This window comes from Henningerozyma blattae, chromosome 10 (assembly GCF_000315915.1).
Source record: "Henningerozyma blattae CBS 6284 chromosome 10, complete genome".
Taxonomy (NCBI): Eukaryota; Fungi; Ascomycota; class Saccharomycetes; order Saccharomycetales; family Saccharomycetaceae; genus Henningerozyma; species Henningerozyma blattae.
Window position 1 is genome coordinate 64473 of NC_020194.1, and position 25754 is coordinate 90226.

Here is a 25754-nt window from a genome sequence, read left to right on the forward strand (position 1 = left end):
CAAATTATAAGTATCATGATACACTAGACAAGTAAGCTAAGTGAAAATATTTTCATTAGGTATAGAACATGAATTGGCCCTTCTCGTCCAAAATTGAAACGTATAAATAGCCTGCATAAATTCGTTTATAAGTTTGTATTTCTTATATTTATTTTTATATATTTTATTCCTACTCAGAAGGGTAGGAGGTTTCTATAATATAACGTTACTATTAACAACAGAATTATTCTCTAAATAATGTCGGACTCTAATATTAATACAACTTATACTTTCGATAACAATATGTGATATTTCCTTAAGTACTTCGCAATAAATTATAAAAGGTTGCACTAACAAGTACAAGTTATATGAGCAAAAATTGAGTATAAAAGGTATTAACTTTGTATACTCCTTATGGCTCTCTTGAGAAAAATATTTTAAAATTTCAGGTTTTTATCCTTTGTATTTGTAATGAACAACATTATCAACTAATTATAAACGCGTAAGAAAAAAATAGAGAAATATAATAAATAAAGGGAAAATTATTATTAGTGGTTACAACAGCTTTTTGAAAGAGCCAGTAAAACCAGAAGTAAAATAACAATAGATATAGAAAAAAAGTGAAAATTAAAAGTATTTATTAGGCCTTTCTGAAGAAAAGATAAGAGCGTTATTGAATTCATAAATAAAATATTTTCAAGTTGAAGACACTCGAAAAGATTTAAACAAATTATAAAAAAACTAAACTATTGAAAAGCTAGTGAATAAAAACTTCTGAAACTAAGAAATAACACGTGCGAAAATCATAAGCACATTGTTTTAATTCTTTTAATCAACTAATTCTTAAAAATAACTTAAATTTAAAAAAATAAAAAATAAAAAAAAAGATTAATAAAACACAATAATAATAATAACATGGGTATATCAATCAAAAGCAAACCAACAAATTGAAAACATTACATTCATTTATTATGAAAGCCATCTAATACTCAATTTTTTTAAAAATATTTTGTTGCTTATTTTTACTTTAACTAAACCTTTACAATAACACTGAGTTTCAAAATTCCATTAAGTTTCTTATACCCTTAACGTTGAAACGATAATCTACACTTTTAAAGAGATTTTCTTTCAATTTATTTAGACAGTTTTCACTAATATTGTACATTTTTCATCATTTTAAACGATCTCATCGGGAATTTTAAAAATTTTGTCACTTGCAACTTTGATGAAAAAAAGACGTTTAGAAATTATAGTAGAAAAAAAAAAATAATAACTTACAAATACATTGAAAACAAGTAAACATACAGAATGTCCAACGTATTATTTGACGATATTTTCTCCGTTTCAGAAGTGGATCCAGGTCGTTACAACAAAGTTTCTCGTATTGAAGCAACTTCCACTACTCAAGACCAATGTAAGATTACTCTCGACATAAACACAGACCTTTTCCCAGTACAACCACAAGAACAATTAACAATAACAATTGCTTCTTCATTATCATTTGATGATGATTCAGAAAACAAAAACCAATCAGTTACAAAGAGTTGGAGACCACCTCAACCAAATGAAAGATCGTTGGCTGATGATTACGATTACGTTATGCACGGTGTCGCTTACAAATTTGAAGAAGTCTCTAAGGAATTGATTGCTGTGTATATCTCTTTCGGTGGGTTATTGATGAGATTGGAAGGGAATTATAGAACTTTGAATAACTTGAAACAAGAAAACGCTTACTTATTAATCCGTCGTTAAATTCCCAAAAACAACAACAAAAAACTATGCATCATTTATTATAGCACATCCATTCTCACGCATGCCCAAATATATGTTGTATTAGCATTGTCTATGTATATTTTGTATATTTATTAAAAAAAACATCATTAAATCACATACATAGAATTATTGTGTAAAAAATGCACGCTAAAAACCCCTTGCAAAACTAAATACAATATTACCAATCACACCAGCCCATATAGCCATTTTCTGACGTGTATTGAACAACCCTTCATATCTTAGTAATAACAATGCAAATAACCCTAATGATAACCCAATACACAAACCAATCAGTAGATCTCGATTTTGCTTATAATTAGCAATAGGAACTGAATTGAATCGATCATCTTCTGTATTTATTGGATTACCCATGGCATCGGTGCCATTACTTGTGCCTTGATTCATCCATTGTTCTTCTAATTGTCTAATATCCGTCTCTCTATTCCCATTTCCTTGTGAATTATTCCCTTCATTATGATTGGCATTATCTTCTAAATCACCATAAGTTTCTCTAAATTGATTTCTAATCAGTTCAATTTCTTCTTCAGAAAACCCTAACGATTGTAATCTATCAAAGCCAACAGCCTGTGTAGTAATACCATCGCTAGAGGGCCCGGCATCATCTAGTGTATCCTCATTTTCTAATTCACTCGCGCTCAAAGGTTCTGCACCTACTGTACAATGTATGAAAAATTGCTCTTCAGTTGAACTTGTAGCTCGTTCGCCCAATAAACTTTCATCAGGTATATTTCCATTATTTGTATTACTAGGTTGATTCTGGTCTTGGCTATTAGACCGTGTAGTATTGAAAAATGATGTTAATTGTCTACTTAAATCACTATTCGAATTCAATAACCCACCAGCCCTTATAAACCGCAGTCTTCTATTCTTTGTAACATCAGGCCGTCTATCTCTACATATTCTTCTTAGCCATTTTGTATTTATTATATTAAAATTAATATTTGTCACATCCAACACTAAATCACTTATATGATCATCTGAAAACCGGATTACTATTTGCTGTACCATTTTTTATATGCTAATGTTGTGACTTTTATGTCTATCTAAAACCCATCAGAGTTACCAATGTTTTTATCCTTATTCTAATTAGCCTTCTTGTTTTATCCCATATGATCTCCTTTATTATTTATAATTCGAAATAATAATTATTTAATATTATAAGTTTCTTAATCTTAGAGTTGATTAACCCTAAATTCCTAAGCCCAGAAATCCGGGTTACTCACAATAATCTTCTTTTTTTTTAGATCAATAAAAATTTTTTATATAAAAAGCGATGATTGAAAAATATATGATATTGTCTTTTAAGTATGTTTTTCTTGTTGTTTAAAATTTAAAAAAAGTAATAAAAATTAATCGTGCGGATTAATAATCCAAGACTATAAAACCGTGTTGCCTATTTGCTTTTCTTTAGTGGATTAGGCGTCAAGTCTAACGGAGAGATTGAATTCGATCATCTTAATGCCCTTTTATGGCGATTCACGTAATTATGGAGTAATTTATAATTATGGAATATATCATCGTAAGGGCTGGTAGATCGGACAGTATTTTTTCATTCTTATCGTATTAAATTATTATTATTATACAGTCTATATGTGTAAGTGTAAAATTAAACTTAAAATGGCTTGTTAATTTGTGTCAGAAACTGGAATAAAATTTCCAATTATGCAAATTGGCATATTATAAGAATCTCTAGCGATTGTATAAGTAACGCAACATGGCTTCTTAACATTAGAATTCCAAACCTTTAAATTACAATGGGTCAGTATGCTCTTTTGCGAACTGTCAAATGATAAAGCTGCATATTTTTCCCATAGATTAACATTGCTTTCTAATGTTAATAATTGATATATTGATCTTGATCCTGCTCTTAATTCATCAACACTACAACCAACAAGAGTGGCAAATTCTCTATTGGCCCTAAATATCTGACCTGTTCTCCTCCAAAGACATGCAGGAACTGCCATTGAAGAAAATACTCTATCATAGCCCATTAATAATCTTTCGAAGTTCTCTTCAATTAATAATAGTTCTAACGGTTGTAATGATTCAGTAATAGCTTGTAATGCAGGTTTCACTGTATTAATAGCCTTGATAATACGATTTTTAGATTCTTCATCATTTAATGCTTCTTCATCTTCACTCAAATAATTAAGAAATTTCTTATAGCTGAGTTGATGGTCGTATGGCTGTAAAAGGCCCGCTTGATGCTTGGCTTCAAGAACTAATCTTAATCTTTGTTCCGGTGCCGATTCAAATGATGGGTCTGCAGCAGTCAAAAAGAAATGATCTCTGGTTCTTTTTGCGTTAATCGTATCTGTAGAATTTTTATTTATTGCAGTTGATATAGAGTTTGATCTATTGGTAGGCGTACCTATTGGAATAACATTTGTAGATGGTACTGGTAATTTTTCAACTTTATTTATAATGTTATTAGAATTATTTGATAATAATTCTTCAGAAGGCGGCAGAAGTGGTCCATTTTGGATTGCAGTAGATTGTGAGTTAATTACTGGTGGTTCTATATTTGTTTGTGTAGATACCTGAGGAGTTACAACATCATCTGTTTGAGATTGAGTTTGCAATTCTGATTGTGGACCTAAGAGCTGGTTCTGTGATGGGTAAAAATCATATGTTAACAGAGTATCATCTAGCATTCCTAAGAATTCATTCAATGAACCAAATTCAGAGCCCACATTTTGTGAAATAAACATAGGTGTTTGCTGTAATAGACTATTAATGGTATTAGAAGTACCATTTGTATCACTTGTAGAATGTTCACTATTTGAAGTCCTATGTTTATTATCCTTTCTTGAAGTAGGTAGTTTACTTGCATAATGGACTTTATTTCGTGTAACTGTACCAGTTATTTGCGATTCATCATTGGGAGTACATAAGTGAGAAATCCCTCTCCTTATACACCTTTGACATGGTGTTTGCCCACTGCAAACTAAATGAGATCGCCTACAAAAGATGCAAGATTTTCCAGTTTTCCTTTTTTTATGAGATATGCCAGTATTAGTGATGCTAGAGGTATCATTCATATTGATAATGTCATTTCTGGTATTAATATTAGTAGGAGTAGAGTTATTATGTATAGCTGTATTTTCTTGATGTGGTTGTAATTTAATTTTCGATTGTATATCCAAACTTGATGATCCACTAGTGTCTGTGCCAGGGTCCATATTTCTAGTGGAGATATTGCTCTGTTAGAAAATATTTTTAAAAAAATAAAAAAACCACCACTATAACTGTAAAGCGCTCTAATATATTTTATTAAGATTTTTTTTGTTATATTATTAATATTATGATGATTATGGTGATAATGACGATGATGATGAATTATTTTTCTTACTACAACGGAACTTTAGATGCTTGGTATAAAAACGACTTTTAAGAAAACGAATATACGAAATATATCTATGGGATAAAAAAACAAGATATTGAATTTGTAAAAGAAAATATACAATGATTAGAAATATATTTAGTAGAAGGATAACGTATTATTTATCGAAAGTTAATTGTAAAAATAATACTATTAATTTTAAGAGTAATAAAATAAATTGCCGTCGGTATTCAAACCAAAGCCATTACCGTACGTTTGAAGAATATCAAGCAGCTAGAGCCAAGCGTCAACAATATCGAGTACGTACCACAGCATTTTATTTTAGCAGTGTAGCAATTGTTGGTTTAGGAATTTCGTATGCTGCTGTTCCATTATATAGAGCTATATGTGCCAGAACAGGGTTTGGTGGTATTCCTATAACAGACAAGAGGAAATTTACTGATGATAAATTAATTCCTGTAGATACTGATAAGAGAATTCGTGTGAGCTTTACCAGTGAAGTTTCAAAGATATTACCTTGGGAATTTACACCTTTACAACGAGAAGTCTATGTATTACCTGGTGAAACTGCACTAGCATTTTATCGTGCCAAGAATAAGAGTAAGACAGATGATATAATAGGGATGGCTACATATAGCATAACCCCTGGTGGTTCAGCACCATATTTTAATAAGATTCAATGTTTCTGTTTTGAAGAACAAATGCTGAAAAAGGGTGAAGAAGTAGATATGCCTGTATTTTTTTTCATAGACCCTGAATTTGCAAGTGATCCATCTATGAGAAATATCGATGATATTATCTTACATTATACATTCTTTAAGGCTCACTATAGGAAAGGTGATGAGGGAAAGATATTATACCCAAGTTCAAGTTAGAAGAAACACGAAAAGATAAAAAGAAAACGAAGTTTTTTTTACGTAAGTATTATGTAAATATATATTTAAATGACAAACAACATCAACATCAGCAACAATACAAAAACCAAATAAATAATAATTCTATGAATCACAAGTAATTCAACCGTTATATCTCTTTTAAAGTAATACTAGGATTCCTCCTCTTAGCATTAGATGGATCAACATCATCTGCAGGATGTAGTATTGTGCTATTGTTAGTACTAGAAGTCGTAGTTGTGGTGGTATTTGGTTCAGGCTCTTTATAGCAATGCAATTTTGTATCATTGTCATCAAATTTCAACCATGTTGGGGAACGTAAGGCCATTCTGTCAGGGGATAATGAAGGCGACCCCATATTAAGACTATGCGAATCAATTCCTGTAGATTGAGGATCAGTATCTACTGACAACACTGGTGTATCTTTATTAATTATATTGGAAGTATTTATGACACTATAAGTATCATTCTTAGCAGTCAAATTTGATAAAGGATTAACATGTGTAATGGTAGGATCTGTATTGGATAGTGGATCTATATCATCTACAGACTTAGCTCTTTGTCTGGTGATCAATGGCTCATTAATAAATATCTTGGCTTCCTGTAAATTCCTAGAGTTCACATTATTTTTCATAGATTGAAAATTTTTCAAGAAATCATAGATTTTTAGCGTATTTTCTTCATTACCAAATATCAAAACTATTCTATTCATAAATGCCAATGGCGTGTAATACAACAGATCTGATTTGATTAAAGGAAATTTATCCACAAATAAAAGATTATATAATGTACTAGGCCAATCCGATTTGAAGGCTTGCTGTGGAATATCTGTGATAAGAATTTGAGTTTTCATAAGCGGCGATATGGTAATCTTATATTGGATCTACTATGATAGGTATAATTGCCATATATATTTATATATAAGCCCTGACAGCTTAAACAATGAGTCATGATTAATATCCTATTTATACAAGATATTTTCCAATTAAGATTTAATTATTTTTTCTTATTTATTAGCATTGTTGGACAAATTGCAAGGGGCGCAAAAGAACAAGGCTGAGAATGAGGGTTAATAGGGTTTTCCACGGGGAAAATTAGGTATGTAGACTGTGCTATGCAGCCCTATTGAAAAGTAATGTCCTCATTAGGTAAGTCCGAGATTAACATTTGCTATTTCAGGTAGATATGGTAATTTATCAAAAGACCTCTAGAATTTATTTATGAGTTAAAGAGGACATAACAGAGGCATGGAAACGCTGATAATAATCATATGTGAATCAAAATAGTGATATATAGATTTGTTGGTGTAGATATTCTTTTGTAATATTCTGAGCCCTACAGCAATGGCCAAGAATTCTCACCATATTAAAATCGATGTTGAAATACTATACTAATAACTTTAACCTTATTATTATATGAGCATAATATTATTTTTAATTTTATTGTGAGTTAATGACTAATTAGTTATTTAATGTGCATGCATAAATATTTTAAGATTATTCCTGTCCACCCAAACACCACTCGGTGGAAATTTTTCAGAATATATTTTTTTCTATTTTTTTCCAATTTGTCTTAAAAAATTCGGCCTGTTTCGGGAAATTTTTGGTTTCTTTTTTTTAGATGAATCGAACCAAAATTATATCTAGTTACTAGATTTGGACATTTCCAGTCGAGAGCTCATCGCGAACGAAAATAATGAAAATTTTGAAAATTCAGATGGAAAATTTTTGTCAAATTTGCTAACATTAATTTCAATATTATACTACCAATAAATATATTTATAAAAATATATAAAACTATGGGTATTTCTTGAGACATCATCATCAATCTTTTTGTAATTTAGCCCTTTCTATTTTTTTTTAAGTTAACTGGGACTATTTACTATCACCATAGCGTACAAAATGGCTTTCCAATTAAACTTAAAGACCTCTGCTTACTCTTCTCGTTTCCAAACTCCTTTCAGAAGAAGAAGAGAAGGTAAGACCGATTACTACCAAAGAAAGAGATTAGTCGCTCAACACAAGGCTAAATACAACACTCCAAAATACAGATTGGTTGTTAGATTCACCAACAAGGACATTATCTGTCAAATCATCTCTTCTACCATCACTGGTGATATTGTCTTGGCTGCTGCTTACTCACACGAATTACCAAGATACGGTATCACCCACGGTTTAACTAACTGGTCTGCTGCTTACGCTACTGGTTTATTGATCGCCAGAAGAACTTTAGCCAAGTTAGGTTTGGATGAAACTTACAAGGGTGTCGAAGAAGTCGAAGGTGAATACGAATTGACCGAAGCTGTTGAAGATGGCCCAAGACCATTCAAGGTTTTCTTAGATATCGGTTTACAAAGAACTACCACTGGTGCTAGAGTCTTCGGTGCCTTAAAGGGTGCTTCCGATGGTGGTTTATACGTTCCACACTCTGAAAACAGATTCCCAGGTTGGGATTTCGAATCCGAAGAATTAGACCCAGAATTATTGAGATCTTACATCTTCGGTGGTCACGTCTCCCAATACATGGAAGAATTAGCCGATGATGATGAAGAAAGATTCTCTGAATTATTCAAGGGTTACATTGCTGACGACATTGATGCTGATTCTGTTGAAGACATCTACATGGCTGCTCACGAAGCTATCAGAGCTGACCCAACCTTCAAGCCAACTGAAAAGAAATTCACCAAGGAACAATACGCTGCTGAATCTAAGAAATACAAGCAAGTTAAATTGACCAAGGAACAAAGAAAAGAAAGAATTGCTTCCAAGATCCAAGCTTTGGCTGGTGCTCAATAAGCAAATCGTTTTTAAATATCTTTTATAAATATATAAACCTTTATTTAATCACTTTTTAATCATTCCTTTACCATCTTAAAATGAGAATCATTCGAAAATATATATATCCTTTAGGGCATAGAGATTATTTAGAAGTATAGAAAGGATTTATATAGTAGTTACTTCTATAGTACATGATGTCTGTGTATATATGATTATTTTTTAACTTTCTTGGTTACACGGCCCTTTGCTGTTGTTGTCTTAGTTGATTTTCTCTTGGTTGGCCTGGCTTTAGCTTTAATTAGTTTATCTTTCTTTAAATCAATAGTATCCTCATCTTCTTTTACTTCTTCTTTAACCTCTTCATCATCAGCATCAACTACATCTTCGAAATCAGGTTTAGCTTTGGATCCACCATTACTATTTCCTATACTCATACCTGCTCTATAAATAGCAACTGGATGCGTCATACTATTATATTTTCTTGTAAAGCTACTTTTTACAGATGATGGTATTTTCTTTAGTTGGGTGATTTCAGTATTATTAAATTCCATAATATAATCCCAATCTTCTTTAGTTAAATAATATTTATCCATTAACTCAATAATTTCATCAATACCATCTGATCCATTATCCAAAAGAGGCTTTAATAATCTCCTTCTTAACAATGGCATATATTCTAATCTAAAACTTGTCTTATCACTGGAAGTACTTAATCTTGTATGATATTGTAACTCTTGTAAAATTCTCAAATATTTATTCATTTTGGAGTTTTGACCTAACCATGTAGTAAAATTAATTCTACCAGCCATTTGACCTGCAACCATTGACGATGGACGAACAGAAGACATAACTGCATGTAATGGCAAAAGACTCCATAGTTGTTCATTACTACGAATTTTTCTTTCTACCAAATCACCTTCAGAGATGCTATTAGCGGCATTTGCTACTGCTTCTAAATGCGATTGACCTCGTGGCAAGACACTTGGCCGTGTCGACAAATAATTTTCCTGGATCATCAATGGTGTAAAATCAAAATCATCAAAATATAACCCCATCTTATCATTTAATGTAAAGGTTTTAGAACCCAATTCCGTGTATATGCTTCCGCTTAATAATTTACTTGTTATATCAAATGGTTTTAATGCAATTTGTTTTTCCCATTCCTTTGAAATTGTAAGAATATTCTCATGGTTAATTGATTTTGTAGTTTTTGACACTGTTGACAATAAATTAATAATTTGTCTAATATCTGCCCTTGTGGCCTGAACTAATCTATCAATGATATTTGGATCTAATTTAAAACCTTCTCTTACAGCAATTGTCATTAGTCTTGATTTGATACTGTTAGCATCTGGCCTCCTAAATGGTAGATCTAGGCATACTCGATCAAATGGTCTCATTTTGGGTAAATTACGTTCATTGCAAATCAAAATCATTGGTGTTTCAGTCTTACGGCAAAACTGAGCTAATTGACCAACACCACCACGATCACCACCACTCATCCCATCAACTTCATCCATAATAATTAAGAATTTTTTAGCATTACCGGTAATATCATGATCTTTGTTTTCATGTGTTTTAAAGAAACCAACAACGGACATATTGTCTAGGGCATTCTTGACACCAGCATTCAATAGTGATTTTGATCTAACATCTGAGGCATTTTGTTCAAGAATATCGTATCCAAGGTCCTTTGCAACAAGGTGTGCAGCAGTAGTCTTACCAATCCCAGGTGGTCCATGTAACATAGCTGCTCTATATATACCATTACCATCTTTACCAACAACTTTAAAACCTTTTTTCTTGTTATCATCCCAATTTGCTAACCAAGTCGTTAATCTTTTAACAACGGTCTTATTACCACAAATTTGAGAGATATTTGTAGGTGCATATTTAACTGTCCATAATTTATCTTGTTCTCTAACGTCAACCTTATGCGGCGCATCATTATTAGAAGCTTTTAACTTTGATTTCTTAATCTCTGCCTCTTTTTCCTTCTTTGCAATTTCTTCCACTTCTTTCATTACTTTTAGTTCTTCAGCTTCTTGTTTCAATCTTGCCTTTTCAGCTTCTACACCAGATCCACCTCCACCTGGCATTCCAGATATCAATTGCTTTAATCCATCTTCATCAATTGCCTTGATACCTAATTGCTTAATTTTTTCTAGCTTTTTTGGACCTGCCTCATCACCAAGAACTACAACAGATGTTTTACCAGAGATAGATTTTGTGACTCTTGCACCATAACGTTTTGCTAAATTTTCAGCTACTCCTCTTTCAATGGTCGGTAGCTGGCCTGTGAATACCATAGTAAGCCCTAATAAACAATTTGGCTTCCCCTCAGGAAGCCCCAGATCAGAAGCTTCTGACATGTCTACGTCTTCAGTATTGCTGTTTCCTTTGAAGTCAAATGAAATATTCTCCTTAACATGTACAGTGTCTAAGTCAACAGAAGGTATTTTACTGAGAACATCCTGAGCTGTAATGCCAGAACTATTTGGTGATGATGAAGTTGTGACTGATGTCTCCTTCTTAACCTTTCCAGTAGTTTTTATTGGAATTTCATTCGATGCCGTAGTTGACCTTGTAGACTTTCTAATAGCTGAGCCTGCTGGCTTAGGAATAACTGCTGCCTTTTTAGCTTTCTTTGGTGTTGAATCTTCGATCTCAATACTTTCAGATGATCTTTTAGTTGAGCGTCTGCTCGATGATGTTGAAGAAGGAGGTTTTGAAGCTAATTTCTCTAAATCATCATCTAAATCATCTAAATCAATGATTTCAACAGACTTTTTGCCTGTCTGATTTTTACTATTTCTGGTGGTTGTAGACCTTGATCCAGATTGTGAATTAGATGAACTAGAATTGTTTTTGGTAGCTAAACTTGAATTTCTTTTATTGGATTTAAAAAATTCATCGATACCTACCATCGTTAACTCTGTCTTTTATTATGGATTCCAAAGGAGTAGATATTATGCTTCTTACGAATTTGTTGATTACTGATTATTTCATATACTTGCTAGTATTTCGCATTTTTTTTATATATTTCCTTTTATAATTAAATCACCATTCTTGGTATATTTTCATTTTTTTAACGTATCTGATTCTGAAATTTCAGCGAATAGCCGTTTAAGAAACATTAAGAGATAGTTCTGAAGAGCCAAGAATTTTAAACAAAAATATTCATTTCTTAAAATTGACTCCAATGGAATATAAATTTATATTATAAGCTTAACATCGTCGTGATTTAACAATAGGAAGAATCACTATTAGAATTGAAAAAAAGAAATAACGTGTTATAATGGCTAAGAACAAGAAAAAAACAATAAGAAGAATAACAATAGTAACAGCAACAACAATAACATCAATGCTTCGAATATTAATGCCTCTACAAATGAAGCGACTGAACAAATTACAGAAAAAATTACTTCTACAACTATAGTTGATCCGAACATGAATACAGCAGTGAATATCAATTCGGGCCAGAAAACTGATGAAGAACAAGTAAATAAAGATTCTGAAGGCGAAATAGAAGATAGTTCCAATCCAGCAGAGAACAATATTACAGCTGAGACAGGTCTTAAAGTCGTAACTGACACTATTATTCATGATAATGCTTTAATGAAAGAGAAAGATGAAGAAATTTTGCATCTTCGAGATGAACTTGAGCAGTTGAAGGTTAGATTAGATGCAGCTACCAAAAATAAGAATAATGCTGACGATGAAAGTAATACTACACCAGATAATAAGGATAGTAATTTGGAAGAGCTTTCAAAGTTAAGGGAAGAGCGTGACCATTTTGAATCTCAATATACTACTCTTCTGAGTAGACTATCTTCCATGAAAGATGTATTTAATAAAATGAAGCAATCCCAACATGAGCTAGAAACTGTTCAAGAACAATTGAGTGAGTATGAACAACAGAATTTACGATTGAAAAAAAGGGTAGATGCTTTAACGTATGAAAATGCATCATTGGAAAAAACGGTTGTTAGTTTAAATACTGAGTTTGATGATTTAAATAAAGATATAAGACAAAAGGAAAAGCAGTCCATTAAATTTGAATTTGAAAAGGAACAATTCGATAAAAACGTTCATAAGATGAAAATTGAGCATGAAAAGCAAATCGAACAATATGAAAGAAAACAGAATGAGTTAAAGAAGGAAAATTCACAATTAAATTCCAAGATTGAAGAATTAGAGGTCCTTTTAAATGAAAAATCACAAGACTTAACAACATTAAAAGAAGAAAAGCTCTATGTAGAATCAAATTTTAATGCGTTAGAGAATGAAAAGGTTACATTAATTGAGACAATTAAAAATTTGGAAGAAGAAATCGACACAATTGAAGATAAAAATAAAAATGAATTAAATCAAAAAACAATGGAAGTCAATGCTCTAAGATCTCAACTAGATATTTCCACAGAATCTAATCAAGAGAGTAAATTACAAATCGAGTCTTTGAATGACAAAATATCCAAATTGAACGACGAAATATCTCAAACTTCAAGAATCTTGGAAGAATCCCAAGATCGCGCTGCTCAAATTCAAAAGTTACGCCATGAATCTATTATTTTAAATGAGCATCTAACAAAAGCTTTGACGATGTTGAAACAAAATAGTGAATCTGACAATGTTGATAAAGAATTAATATCAAATCTATTAATTTCCTTCGTTTCAATACCACGTGGTGATAATAGGAAGTTTGAAGTATTACAATTAATTTCTAATTTTCTAAACTGGGATGACGACAAGAGACAACAAGCGGGTTTAATCCATGGACCATCAAAAGATAGTAGTGGTAAGAGAAAGCCAGTCTCTAAAACTGAGAGCTTTGTTTCAATGTGGACCGATTTCTTAGAACGTGAAAGTGAAAAATAATTCATAACATTCGATTTTAACACATTTATAATTCTAGGCAATCCATTCTAATAGAATTTTTGAACAGTACTTCCAGTAACTGATATTCTAACTAGGTATTAAATTACACTAGAAATTAGAATCTGAATTGTCTATTGTATTCATATCCATATATATGCTGCTCAATATATATTTGTCTACCTTTCATTTTTAATTATATAAATGTAAGTTTTGAACTTTTGCAAAATCACCCTTTTTTTCAAAGAGAAAATTAGGCACACAGAGTTTATAATCTTCAATTGTAAAATTATTACTAACAATAAAGTGTGAATTCACCTATGCTTTGCTTTTGCTTGTGTCGAAATTTTTGATTGTCATATGAAAATTATATCTGTGCAATTAATGATATAGATTTAAGTTCTTAACCTAATGGTTTAAACATAACCTATCATTATGAGATTTTGCTGGATGCGAACAAAATATTCTACTCCAAAAACAAGAACAAAGAATATGACATAAAAATTCAACGTATAAAACATACTAAAGCTGAATTTCTTATCCTATTTTTCTAGAGTATACTACTGTGTATTACTATTAACAAAAAACACAGTATCCTACATAGTTAAAGTGTCTCCAATGATTCTTGTTCTGATCTTTTCTCAAGACTAATTTTGAACCAATTACTTTTGTTCAGCTCTTTTATCAATCAACTTTTTTTAACACGAAATGAATAATTTTTCTAGTAAATTATCAATTTCTACTGAATGTAATAGAAGTAAGCAAGGAAAATAGTGAGGAAATTCTATGTTTGCTTTTAAATATGGTTGCATCATCGAGTACAGTAAAACTAGTTAAAATATTAGCTTGCTTCTTATTATAATAGTAGTGCCCTTGAAGGCAGACCTTCTATTTTGCAATAATAGGATAACTTTTCAAGAAAAATAGCTATTTTTAAATATTCAAAGTTTATGACTCAGCAATTATGTATGAATAAAATATTTAAAGTGCAGAATCTACAAAGTCTAGTTTACTATTTTTATTTTTATCAAGAATACATAATGCATTTACAGAAAGCAGGTCTTGGTAATAAGTAATAGCATTTTTTGTAAAGTTTTCAACATTTTATTGCTGTCGTTTAGAACTCCGAAAACCTAAACTTGAATATATTTTTACATCTATTATAATTGTCTACATTCTTCGCATTCTTCGCATTCTTAAAAAATATATATTAAGGAAGTTACAAAATTCTTTAAAGCTTCCTCCTATTTATCCTTGACACAATGTTTAAAGCAGTTAATGTGCAACAAACTGCCAATGTAGTTAAGGCATCTCGTACTTTAGAACTTGCCTTTCGTTCGAAAGCTACAGATTATCTTACCAAAAAATTCTTCGACGTTCCAGTTCAGGAAAAATATTCTAGACAAAGAATTGATGCTATGATCCACTATTTTACAGCTGTTAATTACGATTATGGGGCTCATATAATGGAAGCTAATGATTTGATTGGCGTTATGATATATACTGCTCCAGGGAAACATTTACCTGTAAAGTTAACATCAGATCTTAAGTTCAATAAGCAATATTTAGAAAAAATTAATCTTCGCAAAAAAGAAATTATACCTAAAGAAATTGATTATTATTATTTATTTATGATCGGTAAGAATCCTGAAAATCCAAACGTCAAAGGGTCTACTAGGGCACTTATAAATGACTTAAAAAATCGTGCTAATAACGATAATTGTGCAATAGTACTGGAAGCTATATCTGAACAAGCAAAAGAAGTGTACAGATATTTCGGTTTTAAGACATATTTAACCTATAATTATGGTGTTGGCGAAGTTAATAGCAAAGGTGAACTAGACTCTCAAGGATGCGGGTTGACTGCACATTTGATGGCTTACCATAAAGATGGTGACAAGATTCTAAGAAATTAAGTTAATATAATTATATAAATTCATTCATTTACATCATTTCAAGCTGAATGCTACTTTATAGCACTCTGGCGTAGTATATAAAATTCGCTAAAAATATTACTTTTCTTTCATTTTGTCTTTATGGTAGTTTTACGGGCTAAAACAACGAGAAAACTCCATCATCTAAAAATATATCCAAGAAAAAAAGGTAACTTTTATTTAATTTGATTTTGTTTCGTTTTATATCTACTCTTCTCTAAGTTCTGCTTTAGAAATTCAAATACATTTATAATAATGTACAACTCTGTATTAAAATACTCACTTAAAACACAATTAAGGACGCTTCAGCGTCCAATGTGGCGTTATCAAAGTAGTGTGGCATATATTAATGCTATGAAATCATTAAAGCTAGGCTTAAAAAAGGCAATGATAGCTAAAGATGAAGCACGTAAGACTACTATTAGATCAATTTTATCTGCCGTTAAAAATGAGGAAATTGATAAGAATGAGAAATCTGACATGGATGAATATGCACTTTTTGAAGTTTATGAGAAATTAATAAAACAGAGAAAGGTATCGATAGAAGATTATAAAAAAAACAAAAGGGATGATTTAGTTGAAAAAGAAGCTACCGAAATGAGTATAATTGAGCAATATTTGAAAGAATTGCCCGTAGCAACAGAAGAAGAGATTGCCTTGAATGCCGAAAAGTTGCTCCAAGGTACTTACAAAGAAAATCCAAAGCAATCATTAAAAGATATAATAAAAACTAGTAACATTAAAGAAATCTCTCAGGCTTGGAATTGTTCTGAAAAAGCTGTAAGAGCAGCACTAGCTAAGCACTACAAGAAAGTTTTCTCCGAATAGACACTCAGGTATATTCCTTTAATGATTAGTAATACATATAGTCTTGTAAATAAATAATGGATTTCTTTAAATGAAAATATATGAACATTAATTCTTTTGTAGATCAATCGTCGTATACTTTTTTTATGAGTAACTTTTAACTTGTATTATATGTCACTCTTCATCGCTTACTATATATAATTTCTCTGAAAAACGATAAATGAAATTGTTTGAAAATAGCCTTAAATAAAAATCTGAAAAGGAATCAAATATTCAACATTGCAAAATAACATGAATGATATTGTATGTATTAAGAATATTTAATATCTTTGAGCTTGATGTTTTTCTTTTTTTTATTTCTATAAGTCCTTTAGTTTATTATAGATAAATACTAACGTTTTGCTTTCTGTTTCATTAAAATATATATAGCCTACACATGAAGCTACACTCCGTGTTAGAACAATCCAACACTTAAAAGGATCTGCTAATTCGGTTGACGAATATCCTATATGGCAATGGAGCTTACAACTTTATTTATTAGATAAGAATGGCACTCAAATACCGTGCAACATTATTAAATCTTGTGAATATATTCTACATCCATCATTTGAAAAGCCTAATAGGATAGTCGATACAATACCCTATCTACTAGAGGAAGAAGGATGGGGTGAATTTAATATTAAGATCAAATGTCAATTTTTATTTGGTTTAGGTTTATTTACAATTAATCATGATATAAATTTTGATAACACAGAATACCTGGTAGATTATTCAATTCAGGTACCTTATAATCATCCAATGATGTATAAGCTCTTAATAGATAATAATATCATAGAAGTATATGGGCAAAAACAACCAAAAGAAAGTCAACAACAAAAATTAATGGACACACCTATAACACCTCAAAATTCTATGGCATTACTTAACTGGATTAAAGAAATACCATCACTAGATGAGCAAACCTTAACTGAAATAGTCCAAATGATCATAAATCATCCTGCAATGAAGCATGAATTGTCATCTTCAAACATGCAAGACGATTTTCGAATATTAACGTCTCAACTCCCTGATGACTTATTAGAGGCAATTCAGAAGTTATTTACTGAAGCTGCTAAAAATGATAAGTTGAAAAGTCTAAGATGAAAGAATGGTTTTTCTTTAATAGTAACGGAACATTTGATTGACCTAATATACCATTGTTTATACATTTATTTAATTTAAATTAAAGAAAAATTACAAACGTAATTTATTATATCATTTTATTTTCAAAAAAAAAGCACTAATTAAAGAATTACAAATATAATATTTAAAGTTTAGTTTTCAATGAAATATTACCTGTTTTTGTTTTCATAGAATCTAAGGTTACAAATTTTATTATAGTTAAATATTTTTTTAACCGTTGGATAAAAAACCACAATGTATATTGTAATATTTCTAGCAATATTCAACTTTTGATAGAAACATAATACTAATTATTACTTACATGAGATGTGGATCATACTTATTCGATTCATGTGTTTCGGCATTATTGAATAAATTATCATTAGATTGCTGTGAAGTATGGTTATTTTTGCTATCTGTTCCATTGATGTGATCTGTATTACTACCACTGTTATTATCTAGAGGACTTGATGGGGAATCAGGTGAAGAACTAGCTTCCGATTCAAAAGAATGCGAACTTTGCAATTCAGAATTACTATTAGGATTACCTGCTGAATCATCTCCTACGGCTGAAATATGATGAGATTTATTACCCGAATTTGAATAATGCGTAGGGAATAAAACATTGTCATCTTTATTTGAAATTGAGGGTGAGTTAGGAACCAAAGGAATTTTATTTGGCATATCTGAAGTAGCTGCTGTAACTGCAGCTGCAGCTACTACTGTCGATAAACTTGGTGTGTTTGCGGCTGTGTTTGAATGAGTTGATGAAACACTCATATTATCCATATTTAAACTTTGATCTTTCTCAATTTTTGTTACAACTGGTGTTCCCTTTTTTCGATAGCTTAAAACATTTTCTAAATTGCCTGTTACTTTTTCTAAATAAAATGGTAATGGTTCCTGATGCTTCAATAGACTAATTTTCCAATTTCTTGCCTTATCCTTTAATTGTATTTGAGTTCTATTTTTCAAAACTTGATTAATCTTCCCATGTGGGCCATAAGAATCCAAAATCTTTGACCATGAGGTCCCGTATTCTTTTAATCCTTCTCTTAATACGCTTTCTTCAAATTTTGACCATGCTCTTCTTGTTGGTAATTTTCTCATATTATGCTGTTTTGGGGATGTCGCTATTGATAGATTATTTGCTAAAGATACATCGTTAATTATTCTTTCCGCTGTGGTAGATAAACTAGCGACATTCTCATCTTGACCTTGGAGCAAATCATGATTGTTATTAGTCAGTACTGATGTAGAAGATTTATGATGTTTATTCGAGTGGTGATCATCATGCGAGTTTGTGGTACTATTGATATTGTTATTGTTAGATATTGCGGTATCAATCGAGTCAATTGCATCAACGCCTATAGCTTCCGATGTGTGAAATCTGGTAGTTTCAGATCCAATCAATATTGGGCTCATGTTGGAATATTTGTCGTTAAATGGGATATATAATAGATGTGGGTTAATTTCATCAGGGGGCGTAGAGCTATTAGCAGATGTATTTGGAGATGCGTTTTCAGGTTGCATGCTATCAACGTTACTACCTGATATATTTATTACTGAGCTAGAATTATTATTATCTAGCCTTATAGTAAAGTTTAAACCAGTTGCATAAAATATATTTCTATCAAAGTTTTGGAAGTTTGAATAGACAGTTGATAACAGTAGTTGATTTTTGGTTTCAATAAATGGAGTTGAAGTGCTGGCATTAGTTGGTACAATTAAATTAACATCGGTACCAAACAAAACGGTAGGTAATTCATTGTAAGAAAATTTTAAAAGATCCATTAAGAATTCCTTATAATTATATTCATTTCTAATAGACTGTAAAGTTGTATATCTTGATAATTCATTTTTAATTTTATTATATTTTAATATTAATAATTTTTGAGAATCATTTAACTTCCTAGTTGAGTCATCAACCAAGTGGCTCTCATTTAAATCAGTACTATCGCTGATCGTAGCATTGATGTCATTATGAGGTTTAAGTGGGACCTTTAACAACAATTCGTAAGAAAACCCAGGAGAAAAGACATCATCTAAGATGCTATCAACAACATTTTGATCTAATAGAGTGTTTAATGGCTGATCTATTTCATTTAGATATTTTTCTAAAAGGTAACAATAATGCTGGATTTTGAAACTAATAAAAATTGAAATCTGTTCATTTGACAATTTAGAATTATTTAAATAAAGATTGGGGCATAATAAGTCTAATATTCCTGGAGCAATATCATCTAATGTGGATGATTTAATTGATTTGAAAGCTGTCAAAATTAAAAGTGCTAGATTAGCTTTTCTTGTAGCAGAAATCCAAAAAGGATGATGGTTACTCATCAATTCTGGCAAATTATCCTCTGTTGTCCAAATAGATGGTAAAGTATCATAGACAGATAATAGATTTTGAGAGCCGTCTCTTTTATTATTTTTGTAAATGGAAACAGTACTTTCGAATATTTTTAATAAAGATTGAAACACATAAGTTTCGCCTGACTCTAAGCGCTGTGTAGGATCAGTCATCACAAACAACAGGCTAATATTGTTTCTATATTTTAAAAGCAACTGTAATAACTGGGAAGTAACATTATTCAAAATCGGTAGAGATGATAACGCAAGGCGTGTCGTTAAAGGTAAGCCAGGTAGCATAACTTGACTCAATAAAACATTTGGTATTTCTTGGTCTACTAATCTTCGTTCTAAGCTCATTTTTGTATATATTTGTCTCTGGTATATTTATTTTTTGCTCGGTGTTTGTGGATGATTCTATTAATCCAATAATTTGTTTTTGTATTTAAATGTAGTGTCAGCGCAAGCAAATTAACCTCAGATAAATAAATATAACACTATCAAACGTATCCAATATAATATTTATAATTGAAACCTAATTTAGGTTAATTATTAATTTCCTATTATATAGGTTGTAGATTTACTGGAAATTGAATTAACCTTCTGGGGTAATTAATTCTATATTGTGTTTGTTTTCATTTTGACGTTTTCATTATTTTTCAATATTTTCAATTCCGGAAAATATGGATATGGTCACGTGAGTGTAAATATATATCATGAAGCCAGTAAACTAGTTTGTACAATTCTAGCAATTACTGAGTAATTTTATTTTATATATTTTCCAATATTAGCCTTAGGAAATATTTTTAAGTTTTATCTATGCGATGTGGTGTTAGTGGAGATTTGAGGATAACCCTCGTTGAAATTATTTCAGAAAGGAATTATAATAGTAAGATATGAATAATGGATATAATATAGAGATATATTTACTACGCTTGTGATTTTATTAAGATTATATCGTACATTAATGCTAGTTATCTATTATTTGTATTACAGTAACAATGGCAGATGTATAATTCTTTTCAATGTGCGGGTAATAGCCCCGGATTTTTAAAATTTCTAACTTTAAGATACTGAATTTGGCTCATCGATTTACCTAATGAAAAAATATATATACTTATAAAAATATTATAAGGACTTGTCAATGAAAAAGCTTAATATAAAAGCTAAATGGCGTTCTTTTATGAGCTGAAAATACTAAAGTAATTATTTATAAGCCAATAAAATATTTAGAGTGTGTGAAAGAAAAATATATCGAAAACTTTTTCAGTAATCTAGAGATATCAATATAAGATCATTAGCATCGTTTCCTGCATTTTCTCAATATGTCTTCTAGTATAACTAATTTAACAGAGTTGAATTTAGTTACTATTCTTCAACAAGCTAGCGATGTTAATATTGCAAATCCAAATGCCCAAAGATTAGCTGAACAGCAATTAAAGCTTTGGGAAACTGCACTGGGATTTCATTATCTGTTACAATCAATCTATTTAGACTTATCTAATCCTTTACAAGTCAGATGGTTAGCTGTAATACAATTTAAAAATGGTGTTGAAAGGTACTGGAGATCAACTAGAATTAATGCTATCAGTAAGGATGAAAAAGCATCTATCCGAAATAGATTATTTGAGGTTCTAGACGAACAAAATAACCAATTATGTATCCAAAATGCACAAGCTACTGCAAGAATTGCTAGATTAGATTTTCCATCGGATTGGACAAATTTATTTGAAACTATAGACTATATATTAAAGAGAATTCAATCTCCAAGCTCTATATCGGATAAGATTCATCTTTATAATTTAATGATTCATCTAAATCAAATTATTAAGTTATTAAGTGCAGCAACTATTGGTAGATGCAAACCGGCAATGCAAAGTAAAATGCCCTTAATTTTCCCATCTATTGTAAGAATTTATCTTTTTTGTTTTAATGAATGGACTTCAAGTAGTGATTCTATGAATCCTGATTTAATTGATTTGCAATTATCCTATATCACTTTAAAAGTCCTTAGAAGGATTGTAACTGGTGGATATGATTCCCCTCATAAGGACGAGACAGTTTGTGAATTTATGAAGTTGACCTTATCACATTTTGAACTTCTAATTGAAAACCAAGCTAATTTTAGTAAATTTGATCAATATGAAAAATTTATTAGATGTTATGGTAAGCTATATTATAATTTAATTTCCAGTTCCCCAGCATATTTTATTCTATTTCCTTGTTCAATACAGATATTAATTTCTTATACGCAGATATTAATTGAAAAAGCGCCTGAAGTTTATAATGAAAATTCTGATATAACTGGTGATTTTTGGGAACAAACCACTATACGTGGGTTTTTAATTCTAAAGAAAATAATAAACTTTGTCAATAAGAAAGGAGTTATTACTATAAAGGCAAGAAGTGATAAGGCAAGTATTGATTCATCCATTGAGAAAATTAATAATGATTTCTTGAATGAGCAACTCATTATTAAATTATTAGATATTCTAATTGAATGGTATTTAAAATTAAGACCTATTGATTTACAAAATTGGTTTGCAGATCCGGAGGAATGGATTAATGAGCAAATGTCAACGAGTTACGAATATCAAATTAGACCTTGTGCTGAGAATTTCTTCCAAGATTTGATGAATTCTTTCCCAAAATTATTGGTACCTTATCTTTTAAACAAAATTCAAAACAATTCTTCGGCTTCAATGGTTAATACCCAAGAGGCTTTCTTATTGAGAGATTCTTTATATTCTAGTTTCCAATTAAGCGCCTCTGTAGTTAGTGATATGGTTGATTTTGATAAATTATTTGTTGAAGTGTTTTTACCAACTGCAACAAATGTAAAGACTCCCAAAGACCAACTTAGAATTATTAGAAGACGTGTATCATTGATAATTAATGAATGGTCTATTGTAAAATGTTCAGAAGAAACAAAAAAATTATGCTATGAATATTTTAATGATCTTCTTATGTCTGATGATGATAAAGTAGTTCAATTAACAGCAATCCAATCTTTGAAGACTATGATTGATGACTGGAATTTTAAAAAAGATTCGTTTGAACCATTTTTGAAAAATGTGGTCAATATCTTGTTAAGAAAAATCTTGCCAACAGTCTCATTAACGGAAACAAGATTATATGTTTTAAATACCTTAAGTGATATTATTATACAAACAAAGCCTTTAATATCAAATGATCTTCTAATTGAAATATTACAAATCGTACCACAATTGTGGGAAATTTCGTCCACAAATCCAAGTGAAAGTATTTTATCTAATGCATTATTAAGATTATTGAAAAATCTTGTAAACTCATTGGGTCCTAAATCTCATTTAACTTGGGATATTGCCATACCTGCTTTTACAATAGCATGTGATCCTACCTCACCACAATACGCTTTACTGAATGAGGATGGGTATGAATTATGGAGTTACCTTCTACAGAATTATTCAGAAAAGGAAGTTAAACTTTCAAGTAAATTTATTGATGCCTTACCATTCTTGGAATCGGGTGTTGAAATGCATTCCGAAATCTTGCCAACTTTGTTAGAGTTGGTTAAAAGTTATACTTTAATTTTAAATCAGCAAGAATATTTTTCAATTCCAGTTTTCTCAAATATCTTTGGTAAATTATGTGTACATCTACTAAAATTAAGGGATGATTCATATTATTTGTTGTTACAAATTTGGGAAATCTTAATCTTATCTAATGAATCGGATTACGAAAAATATTTATTGCAGAATTTTTTTTCAACAGGTATATTAACTGCAATCTTTGATGGTATTTTCCAAGAAGAATCACTATCTAGTTATCAATGTAATCAATTGTTACAATTAATTGGTAGAATTGCATATGTCAATCCTAATGCATTAATCGAATTCTTACAGTCCTATCATCAGAACTTACCATCGTCAGTCGAAAATATGGAATTGCCAATGATGGAACGTAAGATTGTGTACAAAGATATGACTTTTGACTCGATTATAAATAAATTACTATCCATTTGGATCAACTGTTTCAAGGATCTATATGATCCGAAACAAAAGAAATTACATATTTTGGGTATGTCAAGTTTATTGAGAACAGGTTTAATAACGATATTTGTAGAATTTCCTAATATTGCTTCAATTTGGATCGAAATGCTTGAAGAAATTAATGAAACTAGTAATGGTGATTGTGAGAAGTACCATTTGAACGACGTAATTACCGAGCAAAGTGCTGAGTTCTTTCATCTCACATGTGAACAGGTAAGACAGCATGAATTAAATAAAAATAACGACCCTGTTCATAATATTAGTCTAAAAGAATGTATTAAGCAAACAATGCAATTCTTAGAATCTCATCTTGGTGAAAAACGGTACAATGAGTTTATTTCCAATGTACCTGTTCATCTAATAGAAAATTTAAGATTGTTTTTGGGAATTTCTCCAAGCAAGTGATTGTTTTTTTCAATATATAATTCTATTAAGCATTACATATTTTTATATAGTTAATCTTCATTATCAATTTATTTATATTTATTAATTTCTCATTTTGATAATATAATGCTGTGTAGGATTGATATTGTTTGTTTACTTTTTTTTTATAACTTACAGTAGTTTTCGATAATTTTTAAATCAATAAAAATGTATATATAACTATATCTGAACTAAAGAATCCACTCAAGTATATATTAAAGTTATGATAGCGTTATATTTCAAACATAGTTCTTTGTTATATGTCAAATTATTTTTGTGTAACTTTTTTTAACATTTTAATTATTTTATAGCGTATTACTATTTGTTATTTTGCATTTTTGGCGTCAATGATAAACGCGAAAATATACAATTAACGATTCTCGAATGTAAATTAGATAGATATACTTTTTGTCAAATAAAACTTCCTACAGATACTAGTTATCTTTGCAAGCATTCTATTAGATCTCTGAGGCTTGCAATTGAAATATTTTGTCACTATAACTGTGAAAACTAAATAAGAAGTATTAATGGGTGAGCAAACTAGAAGACTAAACGATCTTGAGAGAGATCACGATTCCTTTTGTGAACAGGTACGGCAAATGGCTGGAGATACTACAACTACATATACCCCTGCTAATAAGTCATACGATGAATTACTCCGAAAACAACTACGAGATGGTGACAAAGTTTTGGATAATCCTATATTTCCCAGAAATGAAAGCTTTTCCCGACTCAATAATCGAAGTAATGAAATAAATATTAATCATACTGCTGGTAGCGGAAGTAGCATTATGAATCAAAATATCGAAGATAAATTATTCTTCTTGGATAGAAAGGTAAATGACATGCAAAAGCTTTTAAATCGTTCAGCTCAACGAGAAAATGAAATGTTATCGATTATTAAAGATTTAGAAGCACGTCAATCTGAATTATTTAGAGCTATTGTTCAACTAAATGACAGAAATGAAAGAAATATGGATCGAATCTTAAATAGTATTTCATCAATTTCAAAGCAACGTCAAATACAATCCTCACTTACTAATGGGTATAGCTCACGAAACATGTTGGATGATGATGAGAGATCGAGTTATAATGAATATGAGCCTCTGGATGATAACAACAGTATAAATTCTAGTAAAAACTTTACAAAATGAATATTCGACCATATAAAACCAATACTAATCGTTACACTGATAGCCTAGATCGTGGTCAGCATAATTACACAAGTCAAAGTAGCCCTATAAGGGATAGGCATTATATGGATAATGAGATTAGTCCTAGTGAACGGTTTGGTCGTAGGACTATTGATCTAGACAGACTTAATAACACAGATGATACCACGTCAATAGAGAATTTGATATCCAAATTAGATAGATAAATAGTTA

General features: G+C 30.6%; 14 protein-coding genes across 14 annotated transcripts; 9 read left to right on the forward strand and 5 right to left on the reverse strand.

Moving 5' to 3' along the window:
* Positions 1-1287: 1287 nt before the first annotated feature.
* Positions 1288-1731, forward strand: RPB8 (DNA-directed RNA polymerase core subunit RPB8; the record flags this gene model as incomplete). The annotated part of the gene is made up of 1 exon (XM_004182506.1): positions 1288-1731. The coding sequence occupies one exon, from the start codon at positions 1288-1290 to the stop codon at positions 1729-1731; it is 444 nt and encodes a 147-aa protein (XP_004182554.1).
* A 168-nt stretch (positions 1732-1899) lies between these two features.
* On the reverse strand, positions 1900-2781 carry DSC3 (Dsc3p; the record flags this gene model as incomplete). The annotated part of the gene is made up of 1 exon (XM_004182507.1): positions 1900-2781. The coding sequence occupies one exon, from the start codon at positions 2779-2781 to the stop codon at positions 1900-1902; it is 882 nt and encodes a 293-aa protein (XP_004182555.1).
* A 617-nt stretch (positions 2782-3398) lies between these two features.
* RDS2 (gluconeogenesis transcription factor RDS2) lies at positions 3399-4814 on the reverse strand (the record flags this gene model as incomplete). Its single annotated transcript, XM_004182508.1, has 1 exon — positions 3399-4814. One exon carries the CDS (start codon positions 4812-4814, stop codon positions 3399-3401), a length of 1416 nt encoding a protein of 471 aa, XP_004182556.1.
* A 424-nt stretch (positions 4815-5238) lies between these two features.
* On the forward strand, positions 5239-5991 carry COX11 (Cox11p; the record flags this gene model as incomplete). The annotated part of the gene is made up of 1 exon (XM_004182509.1): positions 5239-5991. One exon carries the CDS (start codon positions 5239-5241, stop codon positions 5989-5991), a length of 753 nt encoding a protein of 250 aa, XP_004182557.1.
* Positions 5992-6139: 148 nt separating this feature from the next.
* On the reverse strand, positions 6140-6862 carry RCN2 (Rcn2p; the record flags this gene model as incomplete). Its single annotated transcript, XM_004182510.1, has 1 exon — positions 6140-6862. One exon carries the CDS (start codon positions 6860-6862, stop codon positions 6140-6142), a length of 723 nt encoding a protein of 240 aa, XP_004182558.1.
* Positions 6863-7910: 1048 nt separating this feature from the next.
* RPL5 (60S ribosomal protein uL18) lies at positions 7911-8804 on the forward strand (the record flags this gene model as incomplete). Its single annotated transcript, XM_004182511.1, has 1 exon — positions 7911-8804. The coding sequence occupies one exon, from the start codon at positions 7911-7913 to the stop codon at positions 8802-8804; it is 894 nt and encodes a 297-aa protein (XP_004182559.1).
* A 194-nt stretch (positions 8805-8998) lies between these two features.
* Positions 8999-11713, reverse strand: RFC1 (replication factor C subunit 1; the record flags this gene model as incomplete). The annotated part of the gene is made up of 1 exon (XM_004182512.1): positions 8999-11713. One exon carries the CDS (start codon positions 11711-11713, stop codon positions 8999-9001), a length of 2715 nt encoding a protein of 904 aa, XP_004182560.1.
* A 523-nt stretch (positions 11714-12236) lies between these two features.
* On the forward strand, positions 12237-13664 carry RUD3 (Rud3p; the record flags this gene model as incomplete). The annotated part of the gene is made up of 1 exon (XM_004182513.1): positions 12237-13664. One exon carries the CDS (start codon positions 12237-12239, stop codon positions 13662-13664), a length of 1428 nt encoding a protein of 475 aa, XP_004182561.1.
* A 1259-nt stretch (positions 13665-14923) lies between these two features.
* On the forward strand, positions 14924-15577 carry TBLA0J00430 (uncharacterized protein; the record flags this gene model as incomplete). Its single annotated transcript, XM_004182514.1, has 1 exon — positions 14924-15577. One exon carries the CDS (start codon positions 14924-14926, stop codon positions 15575-15577), a length of 654 nt encoding a protein of 217 aa, XP_004182562.1.
* Positions 15578-15850: 273 nt separating this feature from the next.
* AIM41 (Aim41p) lies at positions 15851-16423 on the forward strand (the record flags this gene model as incomplete). The annotated part of the gene is made up of 1 exon (XM_004182515.1): positions 15851-16423. The coding sequence occupies one exon, from the start codon at positions 15851-15853 to the stop codon at positions 16421-16423; it is 573 nt and encodes a 190-aa protein (XP_004182563.1).
* Positions 16424-16693: 270 nt separating this feature from the next.
* TBLA0J00450 (transcription initiation factor TFIID subunit 14 family protein) lies at positions 16694-17545 on the forward strand (the record flags this gene model as incomplete). The annotated part of the gene is made up of 2 exons (XM_004182516.1): positions 16694-16705; positions 16832-17545. 2 exons carry the CDS (start codon positions 16694-16696, stop codon positions 17543-17545), a joined length of 726 nt encoding a protein of 241 aa, XP_004182564.1.
* Positions 17546-17881: 336 nt separating this feature from the next.
* On the reverse strand, positions 17882-20275 carry TBLA0J00460 (telomere repeat binding factor family protein; the record flags this gene model as incomplete). The annotated part of the gene is made up of 1 exon (XM_004182517.1): positions 17882-20275. The coding sequence occupies one exon, from the start codon at positions 20273-20275 to the stop codon at positions 17882-17884; it is 2394 nt and encodes a 797-aa protein (XP_004182565.1).
* Positions 20276-21240: 965 nt separating this feature from the next.
* Positions 21241-24351, forward strand: KAP120 (karyopherin KAP120; the record flags this gene model as incomplete). Its single annotated transcript, XM_004182518.1, has 1 exon — positions 21241-24351. One exon carries the CDS (start codon positions 21241-21243, stop codon positions 24349-24351), a length of 3111 nt encoding a protein of 1036 aa, XP_004182566.1.
* A 545-nt stretch (positions 24352-24896) lies between these two features.
* TBLA0J00480 (uncharacterized protein) lies at positions 24897-25523 on the forward strand (the record flags this gene model as incomplete). The annotated part of the gene is made up of 1 exon (XM_004182519.1): positions 24897-25523. The coding sequence occupies one exon, from the start codon at positions 24897-24899 to the stop codon at positions 25521-25523; it is 627 nt and encodes a 208-aa protein (XP_004182567.1).
* Positions 25524-25754: the final 231 nt, after the last annotated feature.